The sequence below is a fragment of the Pempheris klunzingeri genome, chromosome 5 (genome assembly GCF_042242105.1).
Source record: "Pempheris klunzingeri isolate RE-2024b chromosome 5, fPemKlu1.hap1, whole genome shotgun sequence".
NCBI classification, from domain to species: Eukaryota; Metazoa; Chordata; class Actinopteri; order Acropomatiformes; family Pempheridae; genus Pempheris; species Pempheris klunzingeri.
This window is the reverse complement of record NC_092016.1, coordinates 15,864,713-15,885,044: the sequence shown is the minus strand read 5'-3', so window position 1 is coordinate 15,885,044 and position 20,332 is coordinate 15,864,713. Positions and strand designations below refer to the sequence as shown.

At 41.3% G+C, this 20,332-nt stretch overlaps 3 protein-coding genes across 3 annotated transcripts in view; 1 reads left to right on the top strand and 2 right to left on the bottom strand.

Annotated features, from left to right (window-relative positions):
- chkb (choline kinase beta) overlaps positions 1-20,332 on the bottom strand; it is a 249,422-nt gene that overhangs the window by 195,158 nt on the left and 33,932 nt on the right. The window lies entirely within an intron of this gene.
- On the bottom strand, positions 6,792-13,945 carry prpf18 (PRP18 pre-mRNA processing factor 18 homolog (yeast)). The gene is made up of 10 exons (XM_070830601.1): positions 13,805-13,945; positions 11,917-11,994; positions 10,070-10,171; positions 9,861-9,974; positions 9,497-9,643; positions 9,341-9,409; positions 8,905-9,045; positions 8,732-8,803; positions 8,496-8,651; positions 6,792-7,610 (listed from the first exon to the last, which is right to left on the bottom strand). The coding sequence occupies exons 1-10, from the start codon at positions 13,868-13,870 to the stop codon at positions 7,530-7,532; spliced, it is 1,026 nt and encodes a 341-aa protein (XP_070686702.1). The 5' UTR covers positions 13,871-13,945; the 3' UTR covers positions 6,792-7,529.
- Positions 15,343-19,785, top strand: bend7 (BEN domain containing 7). Its single transcript, XM_070830543.1, is given in 11 exon segments — positions 15,343-15,432; positions 15,626-15,707; positions 16,305-16,382; positions 16,468-16,821; positions 17,117-17,233; positions 17,354-17,694; positions 18,308-18,415; positions 18,549-18,666; positions 18,768-18,881; positions 19,153-19,194; positions 19,721-19,785. Coding segments are annotated over 11 exon segments (1,503 nt in total). The 3' UTR covers positions 19,780-19,785.

The following is a 20,332-nucleotide window of genomic DNA, read 5'->3' as shown; positions in this document are numbered from 1 at the left end:
ATCTCTCAGAAAGATTTATTATTACTAGTGTGTATGCATCACTGCCCCTCAGTAAAACACCAGGTACTTGCCTGTGCAGGGGAGGAGAGAAGAGTAGGACAAAGTGAGTTGGAGAGAGACTGACACGTTGAAAGGGAGAATAAAAGGGCCGTACATGTGCTATAATGACTCAGAGCCTGAGAGATCTGTGTTTAATCCATTTAGACCTGTGGAGAACAGGTAATTTAAAAGACCCCTTCTGCATTCTCAGACCTTTGAAGTACTGAGACTCAAGGAGGGTGAAAAAAACCATTCATCAAACACAATGTCCTGTCTAATCAAGAGGGAATGGCAAACTTGGCAGTGACTCTGAATGAAACTGAAGTTTGTTGTGATCAAAGACCCTCTTGACCTTGTCTTCCTTCTCCAAAAGGTTGGTGAGTCACTGGAGAGCAGGGAGGACAGCAGCAGCTAACAGGAATGACATTGGAGATGAGGAGGAAAGAGGCTGCTAGCCAGAGCCAGAAAAGAACAGCAACACACACGTGTACAACTAAGATAGCTATGTTTTCTACTGTTTGGGTATTAGGGGGGAAGAAAAACATCAAGTGTAATAAAAGCGCCGTCACAACATCCACAGTGACACTCAAATCTCAATAGAGCAGTAACAAAGCCTTGTCTCTGGATTCCAGCCATGACACAAATATTCACTGAACATTTAATAATTGTTTGCCCACCCTGAGAACTCATGGCTTCACTCTGAGGAAACCATCTGAGGTTTTTATGTCAGTAGGTTATTCCTTTGCCCTAAGTGGAGGTCAGGCTAAGGGGATATTGTTCTCTTGGTGTGGGTGTTATGAAGCTCACAGTGATGACTATACAAACAAATGCTTCACTTTTTTAATAAAACAGGGATTACATTTGTAATTTTATCGTAATGCACTGAACACACTTTCTGTTGCATTTTGATGTTGTGCTGTGTAAACAGGTGCCAGGTCGCACAGTAACCTTTCCTTTTAAATGCATTTGGCTTGGTTATCCCCTTGAAAAAAACGTTTGTTGAAATTTGTAATTAAATCTTTTGGGATCCACATAGGATTACATTTTAAAATCCATTTCATTTTGATGCTATAATATGTTTGGAATAGCATTTGTTTACAATAAATCTGTCTTTGGCTTTCCACTGGCCTAAAAACTGCAGCGAGGATTCTCCTCAGGTTTGAGGTCAGCTTACATAACAGGTTATTTCAACTGATGAGCCCGTTTTCAGTCTGACATTATCCAATGTTGTGTGGGGGCAAGGTCTTAGTATAATAGTAGTGAATAGTAGAGTATTATGTTTGTGTGTGTGCAGTGTGCCTGCTGTAAATTATCACAATGATCTACAGTAAGTCAGATGTAAGGATGATTGCTAATGCAGTATAAATTTACAACTAACAATGGCAAATGAATAAAAATCCATTTGGGGAGAAAAAGATGTTCTCTGTGTTTCAGGGAGGGCCAACTAGCTGTTGTTATGAGCAGCAGAAAGAATCAAAAGGAATGAATGTCAGAAAAATGGAATGAGTGTGCCACAGTATCAGACAGCTGCTTTGTCCGGGCTCAGTCTATAGAGCCGGAGGAGACTGGGGTTTCTGATTGGACACAGAAACAGAGACATCTCTGTCATCATCACTCCTGGTAGCTATCGGCCCCCTGCTGAAGTGGAGGCACACACCGGCCTCTTTTCTTTGACCGCTGCCACTTAGGGAGGATCAGGTTTTGACAGACTACGAAGGCACAGTCATTACAAGATGAGGTAGTGTGAGACATGGAGTCTCTCTCCTCTCTACAAAGTCATCACAGATTATTTCCAGATCAGTGCTCCATCTATTATTGACACATTTGCATGAGAGAAATTTCAAGGAGACACTGAAGTTGTGTAACCTAGGGTTTATAGCCTGGTGGCGAGAATAACACATGAGGATTATCATGAGTATGAAGCCCTGCCTGTTCATTATTGAAGACTGGTAAAAGCCTTGCAGGGTCTGCCACTGTATATATGTTAAATAGAGAATATAAGGTGATCACCAAGCTGTGATGTAGTTGAGATCAGAGAGGAACTTATACCTTGGTTCCCAGCTGCACCTTGACGTCCACCTTCTGTTTCTTCTGCTCCAGGATGCTCAGCAGGTACTCCTGAAACACACCTATCCTGGTGAAGAAATGCTCGTCGTGCCAGCAGCCCTCCATGTTATCAAAGTCCACCCCGAGTCCCAGCAGAAACTTCACACTGCGGGGATCCAGGGCGATCTGCTGGGGCCGGCAGAGCAGCGCAGTCCGGTACCTCTCATCCAGCACGGTCAGCTTCAGCACCTTCCCGGAGCGGACAGCGACGAGCGCGGCCGTCAGCCCCACGGGTCCCGAACCCACGATGAGCACCGAGATCCTGGCCCGCCACTGTCTGATGCCGTCCAGGCTCACTTTCACCACCACATACACGACCACTGCCACCAAAGTGCTCAGAGCGGTGTCATAGGCTAGAGCGCGATACCTCTCCTCTGCGTTTTCCCCGATGCCGCCAACTCCTGCGTTGTCTGCCTGCAGCTCGTCCATACCGCCAGCAGAAATTACACCGTAATGTGTGCCAGGCGATGCTTTGGCAGTAGCTCTGTTCTACCTTATTAATTAGCCCAACATGCTCCCATCATCTGTGCATTCACTGACAGGGAGAAGCAGGCTACGTCCACGCACGCAGCCAAACCCAGCTGCGACTTGCCACATGCGTCCTCTCCGCTCCCTCCGCTGCAAGTTGAGTTGTTGCAGCACGCTGGACTCTCTCTCTCTCTCTCTCTCTCTCTCTCTCTCTCTCTATCCCTCTCCTGAAGTAAGGCGTGTGTGTGAAAAGCGTCAGCACAAACTGAGCAGTTATCAGCAGTCTACGCGTAAAGGTTGAAATCAGTCATATTTCTGAAAGTGGCAGGACTTCATGAAGTCAGAGGAAAAACTAGCTGCAGGTATGTCATTCTCCAGTCCTGAAATCCAATAGATGCTTAACATCAAACTGCTGGGGCTGGACAATGTGCTTTGGCTTTACTCTGGGAAACTATTGATTTACTGTTGCTAAAACAAGAGTGGTCGATTTTCTCTCTCTCACTCTCTCTCATTCTTTCACACACACACACACACACACAAACGCACACAAGGACAGCTGCACAGCAAACCTACTGTAAAATCCCAAAGGACAGATTACAAAGAGTGGAGGCATCTACTTCTATCTTACAACAATAATGTTCCCTTATGGGGAGACAAGTGCTGCAATAAGCAGGAACTGACCAATCTGATCTGATTGGATGATGAGGATCAACAGAGTGAGGCTAAAGCTGCTGGACAGAGATCAACGGGGGAAAAAGTCAGATGAGAGTAGATGCTGGTGAATATTTGTGCAAATGAAATCTGCTTGAAGGAAGCTTCACATCCTTTCAAATCTCTTCTGCACTCCTTTCTACTTCTAATAATGCGTGTAGTTTCAATTTTGACTTTCCTTTCCTTTCCTTCTTGCCTCCTGTCGTCTCTCGACCAAAGGAAGGCTGGCTATGAATACACCTCACCATGGTGATGGCTCCTCAAAGGACAAGGACAATTTTATATGAAAAGATGCATTTCTGTGGTGCTTCTGCTGAAAATGGATTGTAACCACACGTTGAAAGTAGCAGAACAGAGACGATGTTGCAGTGTCCTTGCTCTTTTCATTTTTAAAAAGGCCTTATTTTTGAACGTACATTTTTATTCATTAGAAATTTTTTACTACTTTCAACAAACAAACATGGCAATTCATCGCACTTTCATCGCACTGACAATTGTTTGAACTTATTATATCTTTTCTTACTTTGTGTACACTGCAGCGCTGAAGGAACACAATTCCTTTCCCTACTGTGTATTGTATATAGAGAGAACAATTGTACCTTGAGGCTTAAAACGCCCCTCAAAGAAATAACAAATAAAGAAGCAGAACTGATGAATGCATATTGTGTTGCCAGCAAACAGCATTCGGTGCCATATTCTGTCATTGAAATTGCCCATCATTTTTCTATTCTCCACTGCCGTCTTTGAATGACCCCAGCACGTTACATTCATCAAAAGGTTTAGCAGTTTAACTAATACTCTGACCCTTGAGCCCCATTTGAGTCCTGCTAATAAAAAGAGAACTGTAAATGTGATGATGATACCAATTTACCCAGGTCACCCCTGAGACGAGTCAAACCCTTCACAAGAGAGGTTTCCGTGACAGATTTTTCTCAGCATCTATGACTATGACAGACACATGCACAAATCTATAAAGTCTTTTATGTTTCCAGGGATCCAGAGAGAACGTGAGGGCAGAAAGACAAACACACACATTCAGAGAGAGAGAGAGACGTATTGGTGTTATACGCCATGCTTCCACCGGTAATTGGTTTCCACCTCTGCAGGTGCCTGGCAACGATCATACCGTCCAGCCAGTTCAGATGAAAAGAGAAATGAAGCCCTAATTACAGTTAAGACCTACAAGCTGGCAGGCAACCACAGGCCAGGCATTTTGGAGGAGAGTGGTCACCTGGAAACATAAATGATGAGCTGAAATATTCCGTAATGGTGTGCTGATGATCACATTATAGACCTTAACGGTTATCCTGATTTTCATGCAGAATTAGTTGAAGCTACAGCTTGGTGAAAACAAATTAAAAACACAATGTTTTGAGAACGTACTGCATGTATGTGACAGTTATAATAGGACTGAACAATCCTTCTACATGTTCGTGAATAGGTATGTTTACGCATCTCACCTAAATCAATTCCTTCCTCAGATAATCTGCAATTAAATAGTACACTAGAAAACAATCGAGGAACACTTTTGCTTTGATTTCCACATTGGCATGCTAATATATGCAGTTACACATGCAGGGCGAAGGAGATAATCCTTCCACGAAGCCCGGGGACTTGAATGTGTTAATGACACTGGGTGGATCCCTCCCATGTCCTACCCTGACACAGTCCTACGCCAGAACAAAAGGAGCACAGAGAGGAGGGTTTCTTTTTTATCAGCTTGCCCACATCTTACAGCCAGTAATGGGGCTATGCATAGATCTGAGGTCATTAGAGAAAAAAAACAAATTAGGCCCCCACATAATGAATACAAACCCTCATTGTAGCCAGGGAGTTCAGGCGGTATCAAATCAGCATATCTACATACAGGTCACTGCCAGGGGAATGGGATGAGGCCACCTATTAGTTTGCAGTCTCCACAACATCTTTGAATAGTTTGGACAAGTGAAATGAGGAGGACAATCAAGGGACAGAAAACAGAGACCCGAAATGAAAGAGAGCATCACGTTTTGACATTCAAATACCCACACAAGCACAGAGAAATGCACAGTGAGAAAAAGTGTCACTGAAACACACCCGCTACTCTGCCCAACATGTAGCATAACATATAACTGAGAAGTCTTCAAACACGCGGATGGGGCGGCACATTCTAAACATGAGGGAAACATACAAGAGTACTCACATGGGACCATACAGACCCAAAAACTGCAGTGTAACCAAAATTCAGTACTTGCTACAGTTTTTTTTTTTTCCTCAGGCAGCCATTTCTCTCCTTGCTCACTTTAAACAGCCTTTCATGCACAATTTCTCCCCTACTGTGCGTGTTCTTCTAACACAGAGAAGGAGCCCCCACTGCCCACTGGACCAGCATGAGTTTTGGATAGATGAATATGACACTTGTTACATACTACAGTGGGTTTCTCATGCCCCGTCTCACCATCTCTCTTCCAAAAGTGTTCTACTGTGCACATGAGTAATTGTGAAGATCTCAAAGTGAACCTTACAGTTTTATATTCCTTTTAATCTTGGAGATGTCCACCTGAAATGAATTATTTCCTTTCCGTTGGGCAAACCACTGGTCTGGGAGATAACAGATAATTTACAACGAACTGCAAATACATTCCACTGGACTGTCGTCTCAAGGCCTCGGTTAAGTCAACGTCGCAGCTGGCAGCAACACAACAGATTAGACTGGACAAATACTTTATCTCAAGGACAGGCAGATAAATTAATCCACGGGTGGACAAATCTAATAACTTCTGATGAGGTTGTTTCATACTCAAGGTAAAATATTTCTGCTCAGTAAATGTTCAAAGGAAATAACTGTCTTCTCTCCTGTGGGTTAGATGTGGGTGCTGAAAGTGGAAAATGTCTGAAGTAAACCCAGAACCACTTCATGGTATTTGCACGGCCAACTGCCAACCTGTCCAGCTGAGTCTCAAGTAGTGATGTGTTCAGAGCTGACGGACTGAAACTGTGGTGACGTGGGCTCAGGCTGCTGTGAACAAACTATGACCACAAGGAACAGATCAGATCACCATGGTTACCCTGCGTAATAAGGTCAGTGTGTGACGCTGGATCTTAGCGAACTACTGGAAGGTTTCCACCAGCAATCAGTTGGTGCAAATCTAGTTTCTTGGATTGCTGTCCAGTAGAGCACGTAATAGTCCACTGATTCCTTTATGGGCTATTTTTATCTGACTAGTACATTCTTTATGAATTCTTCAGTCACACAGTGGGCGATCCAAAATGTTACTGAAGCATGTCATGGCACATTTACAGAGGAGAGTCCTTCATTAGAAACCGTTTCCCTGCAGACAAACCTTCTAAATGACAAAAACAGAAACTATGGTGGGTAAAAATAGTCCCATTCATCAGTCCAGCTGCAGGAGACAAGAGGGCAACTCTCCACAATTACAGAAATACATTTATCACACTGCATAAAAACTAACAATCACAACAGCTGGTATAATAAAACAACACTTTATTGTCTTACTAAGATAGCCCAGGGGCACATTGATTGGTTTAATTATCAGCTGAAACACGAAAAACGCTTGCACTTAAACTGCACTGATTTTAGCACGTCAATAAAGAGTTCACAACTGTATTTCTCATGTGTAATAGAACTTACACTACTGGATCTTGGCAAATGGCACTTTACTTGCCACACAATGAAAAAAAGATATTTGAAAAACTCATTTAATCCAATATTAACAAGAGCAGCGAATAAGTCAAAACATTCTGCTTTTTAATAATATTCCCTGCAAGACGGGTTTTGGCTCGTCAGAGCATCCATAAACAATCAGGTCTTCACAAGGGACTGAGGTCTTGTGACTATTAATGGAATGACAGGTGCATTGGTTCTCCCAGTAGTTCACAAGGACAAGTCTAATAATACTCAAGGACTGTCTCCAGTTCTCCAGTTAAATCTGAGATTTTCATTACACTTGGAAGTTAGCACAGTTCTAACTGTGTGTAATGGGTGTTACTCAGACAAACCCTGTTTAAATTCTGCAGTTTCTCAGATAGTTATCTTCTGCAAAACACATATGAGGCCCTTGTTATACAAGATTTTGAGAATTTCTCCCCCAGCCACAATCAAGCCATGCCAGAACCCATCATTGAGCTGCTGTTAAAAATCCCCATGTTGGATTGTGACACCATGGACCTGACGGCCTTGGCATGAGTTAAGCCAGAGTTACAAGTTACAGAGCGTTGTACTCCACACACTTTGATGGATCAGTAGTGAAGTGTTTCTGACAGATAGTCATGAGCCTCTTCAGCCCCTGTTGAAAGAGAAATACAAAACAAGGCAAATTAAGTTGGCAATGAAATGTATAAACATGGGACAATTACATTCCACAGAGTAAATCCATTTTTCAAATTGCCCAGCAACATATTTAGCTGTTTAAAACCTTTTTTTTTAGACCTATTAACATTTTGTTCATATGTATATTTTATGACTACATAGTTTTGGGAGATATACTGATGTCTAGCTGATGTATGACATCATCTGTTGACCTCTCGTAATTTCAGTATAGGACCAGTCAATAACCTCAGCCATGATCTCCTCTCCTCAGTCAGTATAATACACGATTAGCATGAGGGAAATGCCAATTTATGCAGGTATGGTGTATACTGAGAAGAATAATGATACAAAATTTGCATAGCCTACATGCAAAATATCTACCAGGTTTCAGCATAGGAATAGTCCCCTCATGAATTCCAGTCATACAAGTATGTTACTGTACGTGGCTTTATGAAGAGTCATTGTGTCTTTCTCATTTTAGTTATTGAAACTTCTATAGTGCACCTCTACTTGAGTAATCAAAATAACAAGAGTAGAAATTATTCTAACCTAAAGTGCAACATTTACAAGTGCCTGAATGTGGCATTTCATGAATGTAAATGATGAGAAAAAAAATGCCTCGACGCTTTAGCGCTCATCATTATTTTGTAATTCCAATACAATGTCAATATTTAACTGTGAAATGGGGGGCACATGGTGTCCACCCAAACATGAGGTTAATCTAGAGGATACAAGGCAGAAAATGATCAATTCCTTCCAATGATGTTGCAATCATTAATAGCTTATGTTTACGCATGAGGGTCACTAATAAAACCTAATAAAGTTTAAACACTTTCTGTAGAGGATGATCTCACATTCTCACCTGGATGTATTTTCTCTGTGTCTCATCGTTGAGAACATGGGCCACATGTTTGGAGAAGATCTTTTCTCGCCCAGTACGGGCGTGGATACCCACCATGGTCACGCCGATAGGCCAGGGAGCATTACCAATAGCCATCTGCAGGTAGGCATCATTTGCCTTGACAGAAAGTTGAATTAAGTTGACACATTGTAAATCAATAAAGGAGCTAAAAAAACACTATTGTATAGATAACATACCTTGACATATTCTCTCTCCAACATGAATTTAATGATGTCAGTGATTGACTCTTTGATGTCAGCTGGTAAACTCTGAAAGGCATAATAGAGAAGTTACATCTATTAGAAATTTAAAATTGAAACCCATGTGAACAACATCCTTGCAGCTTGTTTTACGATCTCACAAATGTTACCTTCTTCCTGAGCTTCCTGAAGAGAGGTTTGAGGTAAGACTCGGTCTGTGAGTGGGTTGCACTGGCCAGCTTGCCCTGAACACCTCGCTTCACGTGGTCCTCTCGGCTGTTCAGATCTTTGGCCCAAACGCCAAGAAGAAACTAGAACAAAAACCAGAAATACGGCTTTACAAGAATTGCAACAGTTGCTGCCACTAAACAGGTAACAAGTACTAGTAGCATTAAAATCACAAATCACACCCCATTGCCAAATACCTTGTAAGATCTTTTTGTCTACTTAACAATGATTTATCTATTTAACAGCAACTCAGATCAATCCTGCAGCTGAGGGAATGAAGAACATCAACATGTACAGCAGCCACGGTGGTGGTGTTAACATTTTTTAACCAACAGCTCCCTCTAGATAAGAAGAACAGCATTATTTACTCGGCCTTACCCTCAAAAACTTGTGGATAACTTCCTGGTCTCCATCATTATCTCCTGTGCCCAGGGTTTTACCAAGAGCCTAAAGGAGAGTTTCAGTATCAGGGACAAACTCAATCATAACCATAACTTAAAGAAAAATTGAGACCCTGTTAACTATGTTTTGTACCTCCAGTTCTTCTATGGTGGTGTTTTCTTCATGCACTTTCAGGTCGTGCTGTGTGTCCACTTCTCCTGACTCTGTTCCTCCAACAATCTCATTCAGGTACTGCTGGTCAATCTTGTCCATGGCTGCTTTCAGGTCATTCCTCAATCCCTAGAACAGAGGCAGCATTAAACACTGTTAATCAGCACACTGTTTTAGGATAATAACACTATTAAAAAGAGTCACATAATAAACAGCAACATCCACCCTTTTTTCCAACAAGAAAATGCGAATAACTGGTTTTAAAACATAAATAAGGTTCACTGCTACAGAACTTCAAGGTTTATTATTTTTTCCTTAGTGGATGTTGTGTCCCACTCAGTCCTACCTTGTTTACTTCTGGGGTCAGAATCTCAATCTTCCTGAGTCTCTGGAAGGCATCATAGTCAGATTCCCCAAACAGTCGGATCGGTTCCCCTCGTTCTCTAAGCCGCCGAATAACCTACACAAACACAGTGATGCAAAAGACACACTTAACTTGCGATATGAAAAGAGGACTTACAGTGAGAAAAGTGTTAATATTTTATACTGACTCACTTCTTGTCGTGACAGTGTCATTGGCAGCTTCTCTTCTGTTAGCTCCAGTTCTAACACTGGATTAGCGGAGGTGGATGGCTCATCATCTTCTGTCTTATCAATCTTCAGGGAAACGTGAAGAGAAAATAAATATATAAGTAAACATATATATATAATAAATTACTAGAGGGATGTAGAGGTAATATGAAGGTCCAGAATTGACCACTGATGTGTGAAAAGCATCTGTAATGTCCTGTAATGAGATGAGACCTCAGGACTGAAGAGGATGTGCGTCACTATGATCAAACTGGACTGCTCACATTCACATCCCTATCTTACCTGCAAGTCTTCTACAAAGACAAGTTGCCTAATAACTGAATGCTGGCTGCACTGCCTAAAGCCTAATCACAGGTAAAAAAAAACAACAAACATATTGGGTTGTTTTGGGCAACAAGGAAACTCAAAGTATGCTACCAAATCATGCTTTCATGGGCACATGCATCCCGGCACACTTAGATTGTGGTTTAAGGAGCACAATCTAAAAGAACAAACAGAAACTGATTACAAAGCGCCTTTCAAAGGACTCTTGCTCAAATAAACACAGTATACTGCATGTGTGCACAGAGCAGAGCTTGATACATTTGACATTTTGAGCCTTGCACAAAGTAGAACAGAAATGCAGTTTTCCATAGAGCAACTGTTACAGGGCAATGCAAACTAGTGACACAAAACCAGGGAAAACTTAAGAGTTGGTCCAAATATTAAAGCTGCTGTCACAGACACTTGGCAAAATAAGAAGGGCAGCTTGATAACAGAATTATTTTTTATTTCAGTTTGGCATCCCATGCTGAAATCCACACCAAGTCTGTGTCCCAGTTTGGATTTGCTGATTCCCTTCCTTGTTCCCTTGCTTTCTGACAAGTGATTATTGCTGCTTGTAAATATTTATATTATTATTTAATATTACACATCACCAGTCCAGCATATAGTCCAGTTACTTGTGGTTGCTATATATATATGTATATATATATATATATATATAAATCAGTCGTTAAAAGCATAAATATCACCAATGGTGGAGTATAGGAAGCACAATGTGGTTCAGCAAATTCACAAACTGTGGGCGAAATTTAATAAATTCATATTTTCAATTGCTTTTATGCAGCTGGCTAGACACCCTAAAAGCAACTATTTGAAGAGAGAAATTAAAGAAAAATTGATGTCTTCTAAAAAATTACCTGAAATAAACTTTAAACTTTTTAATTTATCAAGCACAACAAGAGGAGGAGTGGTGGTAAAAACTTACATTTCTATAGCTGATATCAAATTATTGATATTGATTGATATTGATAAAACATTTAGTGACTAGTTGAGTTGTCTGATGTTGAATTTATAGAATTATCTTGCACCACAACATCAAGCCCTCACAGGGTCATTTCTGACAACCTCCACTTGAAAAAAATAATCTCCACCGTGTTATTTCTGCTTTTATCCTCACTGGCTTTAGAGAGTAAACTTTCAGAAAAGGGTGCCAAGGAAGCGGAAGCCTTTGGGACACAGTGTGTTTTGTCCTTTATCATGCATCCTGTCAGCTACTTTCACTGTGCAATCCCATACCTGGCTCTCAGGAGTCTCTCTCTGAACCTACAGATGCAGGCAGCAGAGGCAGGTTGAGGAAAAACAGCACAGTAAACACAGACACAAACACTAATGTGCACCTGAGCATCAAAGCCTGACCGTACTTTGTTTCCTGGCAAAAGTGTAAGAGTGTCATACTAAACATGAGATACAACTGAAGGGAAGGCAGTGATTTACATGTGCTTGTGTGTGAGAGAGAATAAGAGACACAGAGTGACCATGGCATCAACCTTATATCCAGATCTTCTGAAGTAATCTTCTTGTTCCTTGCGTGCAAGATCTCCCCTTTTGAAGAATGTTTTGGAGTCCTGGAAGCAGAAAGATATTTCAGTTCTTTTACACTTTTAATCAAACTCAGTGTACACCACAGTTAAATGATTATACTGGTGGGGAAGCCAGGGGCTCATGACATGATAACGCTTGAACAAAAAAAGATGCTAGGTGCCAATTTTTTCCTTCTCTTTTACTACAGCAGTATAGTGTGAATATCTTAATTACATAATAGCTAGTCATTTCCCCAAGAGGGATGTTCTTTTTTCTTCCGTTCACAAAATGTGACAACATACAGTGGTGCATGTAGGAATTTAGTGCTTTCAAACAGTAAAGCCAATTCTTTTAAACAAAGCAATATCTCAAAATGTACAATTCTGAAGTTTCACTGAATGTGGGCATAATATAGAGATTGTAAACTAAAGAGAGAACTATTAAAGGGAAGTCTAAAGGGTACCTTAACCTGTTATTACAGGCTGCCCGAAAGTGGATTTTTAAAAGTTGGTATAATAACGATAGCTTGGAACCGGAAAAAGCTTGCGGCAAATCAATTGATGAATGTCATCACACACCCTGGGGATGGGCGGTTTTCTAGTAGTAATACGTTGCAGGGAAAAACTTTCATGTACAGCGCCTCTTACTCTGTCAATGTATGATGTATTATATTAAGCCCATATGTAAAGAATAAATCTCTTATCTGCTCCACACTGACATGTGGCAAGTGACTCCTTGGTCCCTTTGGTCTATTTAGTGAAACAATTAAGTGGTGCAAAGCCAACAAAAACAGTTGCTGATCATAGGTGGCAATTGTAGAAAATACCCTGCTAAGGCGACGTATGGTTGTCCCATGAGTTATCACGTAACGTTGCATCTAGTGTTTTGTGTTGAATATCGAACCTAAGACTTCACTGCAATGTAAAGAACAATCAAACACAGGCATACTTCATGTATAAGCTTACTCCAATCCTCCAATCACATTGAATATATTATAAGTAAAGTTAGTTAACAGAACGGGTGTTCTTCTGTGTGTGGTAAAAACACACTCTGTTACTTTATTAGGCACATCTAGCTACAATTAATGCAGTCTAATGCAACAGCCCTGCAAGAAATCTTTTTTTTTTTATTAAAATGTTCAATTTCTGTTCTTTCAGAGAGGTGTAGATTCAACTGTATGGTCACTTTGGAGGATGTAGTTTGTGGTGCTGTTGAACAGCACTGTGTTATTCTGGCAAGTGTTTATATTATTTTGTCCACCCCATTTATACCAACAAAGACAGGCCAAAGGGTTAAATGAAACACCCCTTCGTATAATGAAATTCAATTCAAAAGCGCCATAAACAGCATCCTCCAAAGTCACCATACAGTTGAATCTTCACCCCTCTAAAGCAGTTTCAGAGATACTGAGCATTATAAACTTAATGAGGGCAGGATTTATTGCTGGGCTGTTGTATTAGACTGATGCACCTAATAAAGTGTTCCTGTTACGGAGGGCAAACACAGCTAACGTTAATCAGAAATATTAGCATAAAAGAAACAGTTGTAATAACTTTGTTTAAGCAAACTATTAGCCTACATGATGGTAATCTAACGCTACGATAACGCTACGTGTGTGAAAGCTACTTTTGTTTACAATAACATTAGCTGTTACTGTCACTTCATCAATCTTACTCTGCCTAAGCTAACAAACTAACGCTAGCTATAGTTTAATACATCAATCAGCACATCTGAACACATGGGTAACTCTGGAAAGACGGCCAACATGTTAGCTAGGTTAACGGTGGTCAGTACTTTAGCACCAGGGCTAAGTTACCGAGCTAACAAAAACTAGCAACTTCCTCTTCGACTCACGTCAACAAGCTGTTTTTCTTCGATGTGTTTCCTTTTCCTCGCTATCTCATCTTTCAGTATATCCATTTCAGGAAAGTAATTGTGGCGTTATTCGTTTATTTCAACAAATAAACACAAATATAAGACTGTAGCTACAACGCTTTCACCCAGAGGCTTAAACCGGAAGTTAACCTAAATATCCACTCACTGAATTTCAGTGTAAGAGTCCTCAGTGAATCGTGTTGATTGCTTTTCAAAATAAAAATATGAAAATAAATTGTAAATTGGGTTACCGGATCATTGAAGTCTTATTTTAGCATGCCGATATCAAAACTTGACAAGACCAAGCACTCTCCTTTAGGCATAAAAATGCTTTAGGTGTTATTCTTTGGATATAGTTGTATAATTAGAGTGATATTTTAGGCTGCATAAATAAAGAGGCTCTGAATTAGGTTTTGAATTTAAATTGTAATAAGAAAAGAGGTAAAGGCAACTGCAGGATGCTGAAAAGCAAACTTAACATTCGGAAACTCTTGCTGCTGTTAAATGGAAAATGTTAAATGTTACTGTATTGCTGTGTTACTTGTTGATCAAAGCTCTATTCTTTCTCTGCTGCAGCCTACAGTGTATGGGCATCTGTTTATTTGTGTCTTTATTTATTCAGGAGAGATGGATGAAGCTGCTACAACATTTAAAATTGTCTTTTTCTCATGATTAAATTATTTAAACACTGTTCCAAACCTAATAATGTGGTCATTAGCCTACATCTGTTTTTCTGCCACTGCATTTTGACATATACAAACCAAACCAATCTTGTTTTATTAAAATCAATATGGTTTTACTGGCACACGGATATTCAGACACAGTTCTGCCAAAGCACTGTTTGAATACCTACATACACACCATTTTTAAATTTATTCTGTCTGATCTTATTATGTTGTTATATATTTCTTCATATTCTAAATATAATGGCAGCTGACCATTCACAATGGCATACTAAATAGTACTAAACAGTATGTGAGGATCAGTCTCATCTCATCAGTCTTTGTCCAAATGATGGACAAAGTGACACTGGTGATACTGGCCTGCACATGACATTTAAGTGACTCAACACTACCTCCCTTTTTCTGTCAATGACTCAGAAATTATACAGTTGCCTGAGGCGAGGTCATGACTGGAGGGAGAGAAAATTCAGCCCTTGATGCACCAGCCTCAGATATGGATAACCACTACACAGATAAAGAAATCAAGAATAACACAATCCGAGTCCTGTCTGCAGAGAAAGATAATATTTTCTTCAGACAAAGGCGACATTAACAGGACAACTAAACACACACACCAGTGAGTTTCAGTCATGTCCTCCTGGCTCCGGTCAAACACTAGATGTGGCCACTAAATGATCTTCTTAATCTTGCAAATGAAGAAAAAAGTTTATGTTTGCAGTTGTGGTCTCTTTACTGCTTTTGCTCAAACGCCAGTCTATTGTCTGGACACTACAGTGGCAAATGTCTGACTCGACCTTTTAGATGAGAACATACCATCAGGTGGCGCAAAGGGATATGTGACGAATTTTTAATAATAAAGTCATTAATTTATTTACATGGCGAGAGAGGACAGAACCAGCATCATGTTGGGGACGGGAATGGATCGCACAATAGCATCTATCGGGTCAATTTAAGCTCAACGCGGCGAAAATGTGAGCCGACGACAGGATGTGTAGCGCAGCCTGAGGAGAAATTTAACTGATTAATAAGGCAGACGGACAGTGATTCCGCTGAGTATATCCTAGTCACTGGTTCCGTCTCTCTGAAGAGCGATTTTCGACTGCACGACTTACTGTAGACTATATTCCTCCTGACGATGGAGTTTGGGGAAAGGAAGAGGAGAAGGAAGTCACAGAGCTTTAAGCTGGTCACGGATGAAGGTAGGCTGCTGAATGAATGAATGCAAGACCTTGCAAGACGCGCGTCTGTGTCTGGGTGTTTGTCTGGCGCTGTGTGCCAGTACAGACGGCTCTGTAAACAAAAGCGACGGCCACGACAATGCCCTTAGTCTGTGCCTCTCGGTTCTAACCTCTCATGATTCAAGTCTCACATGTGAAAAAAAAAAACCAACCAAAAAACGCCCTGGAGATCAGTCTCAACAGAGATTCACGAATGAATTAAGTCAACGAGAAATCCAAAATCTGAAAAAATGTTTAACATGCAACATGCAGGTTAAAATGTTCACTTTTTGCTGAAGCTACACGCTCTAAGCCACCTTCTTGACTACACTACTTCATACCACCTACAGGTGGTGGTTGCTGCATGGGATGGGGTGTGTGTGTGTGTGTGTGTGTGTGTGTGTGTGTGTGTGGTTGGTTCACAGTCAACCTACACAAGCTTCATGATTACAATGCAAGAGGCCGCAACATCATCCTGCAACTATCTGTCACGCTGGTCTTCATTTTGAAATGAAGTTACATTTGATTACAGCTGCATTGCAACTACTTCAGAACAAAACCGTGCAGTCTTTCTTGCAGATTTCGATCCCTCATGTATGATGAATTCCAGCTGCAAAGATGCAAATGGAGAGCCTAAGGATGCTGCTGTGTCTGAAGGTATGTGCCACCGGAAGGATTCATTTCTGTGATATATCATGGCAGGTCTCACTAATCATACCAACACCCATCTCTTTCAACATAGTTTGGGTGAGGGACGAGGGCATGGAGATCAAGAGGCAAATCACAGGGATGATGAGGCTTCTGAGTGATAAGACCGGCAGGGTATATCAGCGTGTGGGAACAGAGCAAGACAGCTTAACGAAGGAGCCCCAGGATAGGCATCTGACCTGGCTACATCAGCCCGCGTCTTTATCGCTTGTATCAGAGGACCACCAGAGCAACAGCTGGAACTGTGCAGGAGACCCAGGGCCCTCACCGTCATCCATATCCACCCCCATCGCCAACGGTCCGGGCTGTGGCCAGTACAGCACCCGCTCCAAAGCCACGAGGACACCCAGCAACAGCAAGGATCTGATCAAAGTGAATGAAGCTAACGGTAAGGTACCAAAGCATGTTTTAAGAGGAGAAAACCAGCAGAAACTGAATTTCCTAAAGAAAAATGGTGCTCATGGAGTAGAGAGGAGACAGTGTCCGGTGCTGAACACTAGACAAGTGTGTTGTGGTACAGAGACAAACACTTAGAGGCATTTTTATTCATACAAGCCAGTCCCACACTCACACGCACATGCACACATATTGTTAGAGATATGGTAAAAAAGCACACTGTACCCATGAGTATGTATGTTTTAAGCAGACAATCACTAATCAATGCACCACTGACTTTCCAGCAGATGTAGTCCCTCCTGCTGCACCAGAACCCCCCTGCTGCATGTGCAACTGTAAGGGCACCTTGCAGGCTATTTTACAAGAACTCCGCGCCATGAGGAGGCTGATGCAGACACAAAAAGGTCAGCGGATGAACACAAACACACTCACACTCTAAGAAAAAGTGAGAAAGAGAGAGAGAGAGAGAGAGAGAGAGAGAGAGAGAGAGAAAATAATAAAATGTGTTACTGTCCTTTTTTTAGCATCCTTAGAAAGACAGGAGCAGGCAGCATCACCATGCCAACCTCGTTTTGGTCCAGGTCCTGCTCCTCGCTGTCGGCCCCGCAAGAGGAGGCCAATTTATAAAGTGGCACCACTCACTGTGTCTAGCACTAGAAGAGCCGCTCTAGCCGCTCTGGAGGCATCACCACTTACAGCTGCACCTGCCGAATCTAGGAAGAGGAACAAATGTGAGAAAAGGGAAGACTCGTCCAAAGGCAGCGGTCATCCCCTCTCCTCTGAGCTTTCAGCGCTGCCACCTCAGAACAGTCCAGTGCCGGTCAACAATACACCCCATTCTCTCCTGAACCAGCCGCCCTTAGAGGTAATCTGCATGTTAGCGTAAATGAACATACATGTGCCCCATGTCTGCTTAAATTGCAGCTCTAATCTATGATGTCACTGCACTGCTCTCTCACACACAGAAAACAGCACTTGTGAATTTGAACATGATCTTTCTCATGAATTAACTCTCAAAAGGTTTTTAAATGTGTGTGTTTGCATTTATTTAACGCAACCCAACATGCATCTGAAAAATCATAGAGTTTGCAAGTGGCAATACATGTGATGAATTCATCCAGCATCCAAGAACGCTGCCTTCTCTTTTAGATTTTTGTCACTGCAGATACAGAACCAAGAAAATTGTTTCTAACTCTATTATTCAAATTTCTCACTTTATTATCTCCGTTTAGAAAATTTGAATTCCATTAACTTCATGTGAATATATTAAAAGCCGTTGCCAAGTGCTGCACTTTGTTGCTAAAGATGAACCTCTGGGTCCCCTAACGTCTTTGGATCTAAAATCAGAATTTTGGATTTTGCACAATCATCGTGATGCTTTTATTTTTGTTATTTAGTGACGCCTACAACTACATTACAACTGTGATGACCTATGTAGATCAGTTTGTGCTCTCTTGTGCTCTTTGATTCTTTTTCAGTCTGAGGTGCGTCTTGCAGAGGATTATGACGTGTATATCTCAAAGGCACAGCTAGACTCCATTCTGGTCAACTATACACGCTCTGGCAGCCTGCTGTTCCGCAAACTGGTGCGAGTCCATATGTTTTCAAGAGCCAGTTCACTGTGGTTAACTTTGCAGCTTGGTTACTTACATTTTATTAAAAACACAAAGTTCATGAAAAGCTCAGCAATGTTTTAACATGGAGCTGCTATATGTTTAGGTGTGTGCCTTCTTTGACGATGCTACCCTGGCTAACTCCTTGCCAAACGGTAAAAGAAAGAGAGGACTCAATGATAACCGCAAGGGCTTGGACCAGAACATTGTGGGTGCCATTAAAGGTAGGAGTGAGAAAGATAGAAAAACACTGAATCTGTCTCTTTGTAGGGTACAACAAAAATGACACAGAGGAAACATTAATATATTTGTGTGGACTGTCCAGTGTTTACAGAGAAATACTGCACTGAACACAGAATAGAGAAGTTGCCCGGGCCACGAGATTGGGTTCAGATCCTTCAAGATCAGATCAAACTTGCCAGGAGGAGGCTGAAAAGAGGTACCGACACAGAATCTGCTGCTGGGCTTTTTTCTTTCTTTTATTGAAGTATCTCATACTGTAGAGTTATGTTTCATCTGGTGCCTTTCTTTAACTATTTAATCCTGTTTTTATTATAGAAAGGGTTTAGTGAGCATGGTCAAAGGAAGTTCACTTATTGTTGTTATGTAGTAATTTTACCAGCATAAGGCAATTATAAAGTTTACTAGTCAAAGAGGAGGCCCTCTGTGAATGTGTCAGATAACATCTTGTTCTTCCTTTGGCTCCTCAGATGCTGCAGAAGCAGAAGAGGTCTTAAATGGACCCTCCACAAGTATGGACCTTAAATGATTTCACATATTGGCCAAGCCAACACACACACACACACACACAAACACACACACTAGTTGTCTACTTTTATCTTTGTGTCTGCACTTTCCCCCTTATTGTCGTACTACATCTTACAACATCTTTCCCTCGGCCCCCCTCTGAGCCCACAATGTCTTTACCTCTCACCACTTCACTGTCACAACACACACACACACACAAACGGGTGTTGCTGGCTCACTCATTGGCTCATATGTCTTTGTCACGCTGTCGCTGTGACATTTGACATTTACACGCAGCTTCCCAAAATGTCAGCTAATTATCTTCACACCATGCACCATATCCCCTTGTTCACCTCTCTATGTCATTCTCACTGTCTCAATAGCATTTATCTTTCTGCTGTCTCAGTTGTTTTATTTTTCTAGGAGGCTATGAGGCGCATAAAAATATCCACACAATTTGTGAACACAGTAATCTACACACACACGTGAATGATATTTTAAATTAACATTGTTTTCTTCTTTTCTTTATAGGCTGCGACTATAACAACCCTGCAAGTGTGGAGGGGACAGTGGTGAACATGACTGGTTGATTCTGGGGCTGTCACAATGGCCTTACGGCAGATCTATTGATTGTCTTCATTACTTCTCTGACTTGATGCATTTTGCCACATTAGATATTTCCTTTGCAGCTGCAGTCAGCTCTGTGTTATCGATGTAAAGGGAAAAAAAACAATAGGACCAAATGAAGAAGATGCCTGCTTAATATCTTCTTTAACAAACAAACACACGCATACACACTCACTCTGCCTTTTGTGGTCCTTAAGACTTCTCACTGGACACATACTGGGATCTCGGATTTTGTGCCAACAGTCATTGAACTACAAAAACGTCAGGTCATTTTAATGTTTAGAGGTGACTGTTTACATTATAGGCTAGAGCTTTTAAAGGAAACTTGCCCAGTTCTCATATACCATTACTACGGGAAGTCAAAAGTCTAAAAAAAAGACAAAGTACTGTAACAGTATAGCATTCATATATTTTGCACAAATGACTTTTTACAGAGAGTCCTCCATTGTGAATTGTGCCTTTTAAGTGACAAATACTTCAATGGGTGTAATGTGCAGTGCAGCATCCAAAAGTAAA

Coding starts and splice junctions, on each gene's coding strand:
- prpf18 (XM_070830601.1), bottom strand. CDS start 13,870: ATGGATATACTGAAAGATGAGATAGCGAGGAAAAGGAAACACATCGAA. Junction 9,975..10,069: donor TGACACTGTCACGACAAGAA/GTGAGTCAGTAT, acceptor GTGTTTGTGTAG/GTTATTCGGCGGCTTAGAGA. Junction 9,644..9,860: donor TGACCCCAGAAGTAAACAAG/GTAGGACTGAGT, acceptor CCTCTGTTCTAG/GGATTGAGGAATGACCTGAA.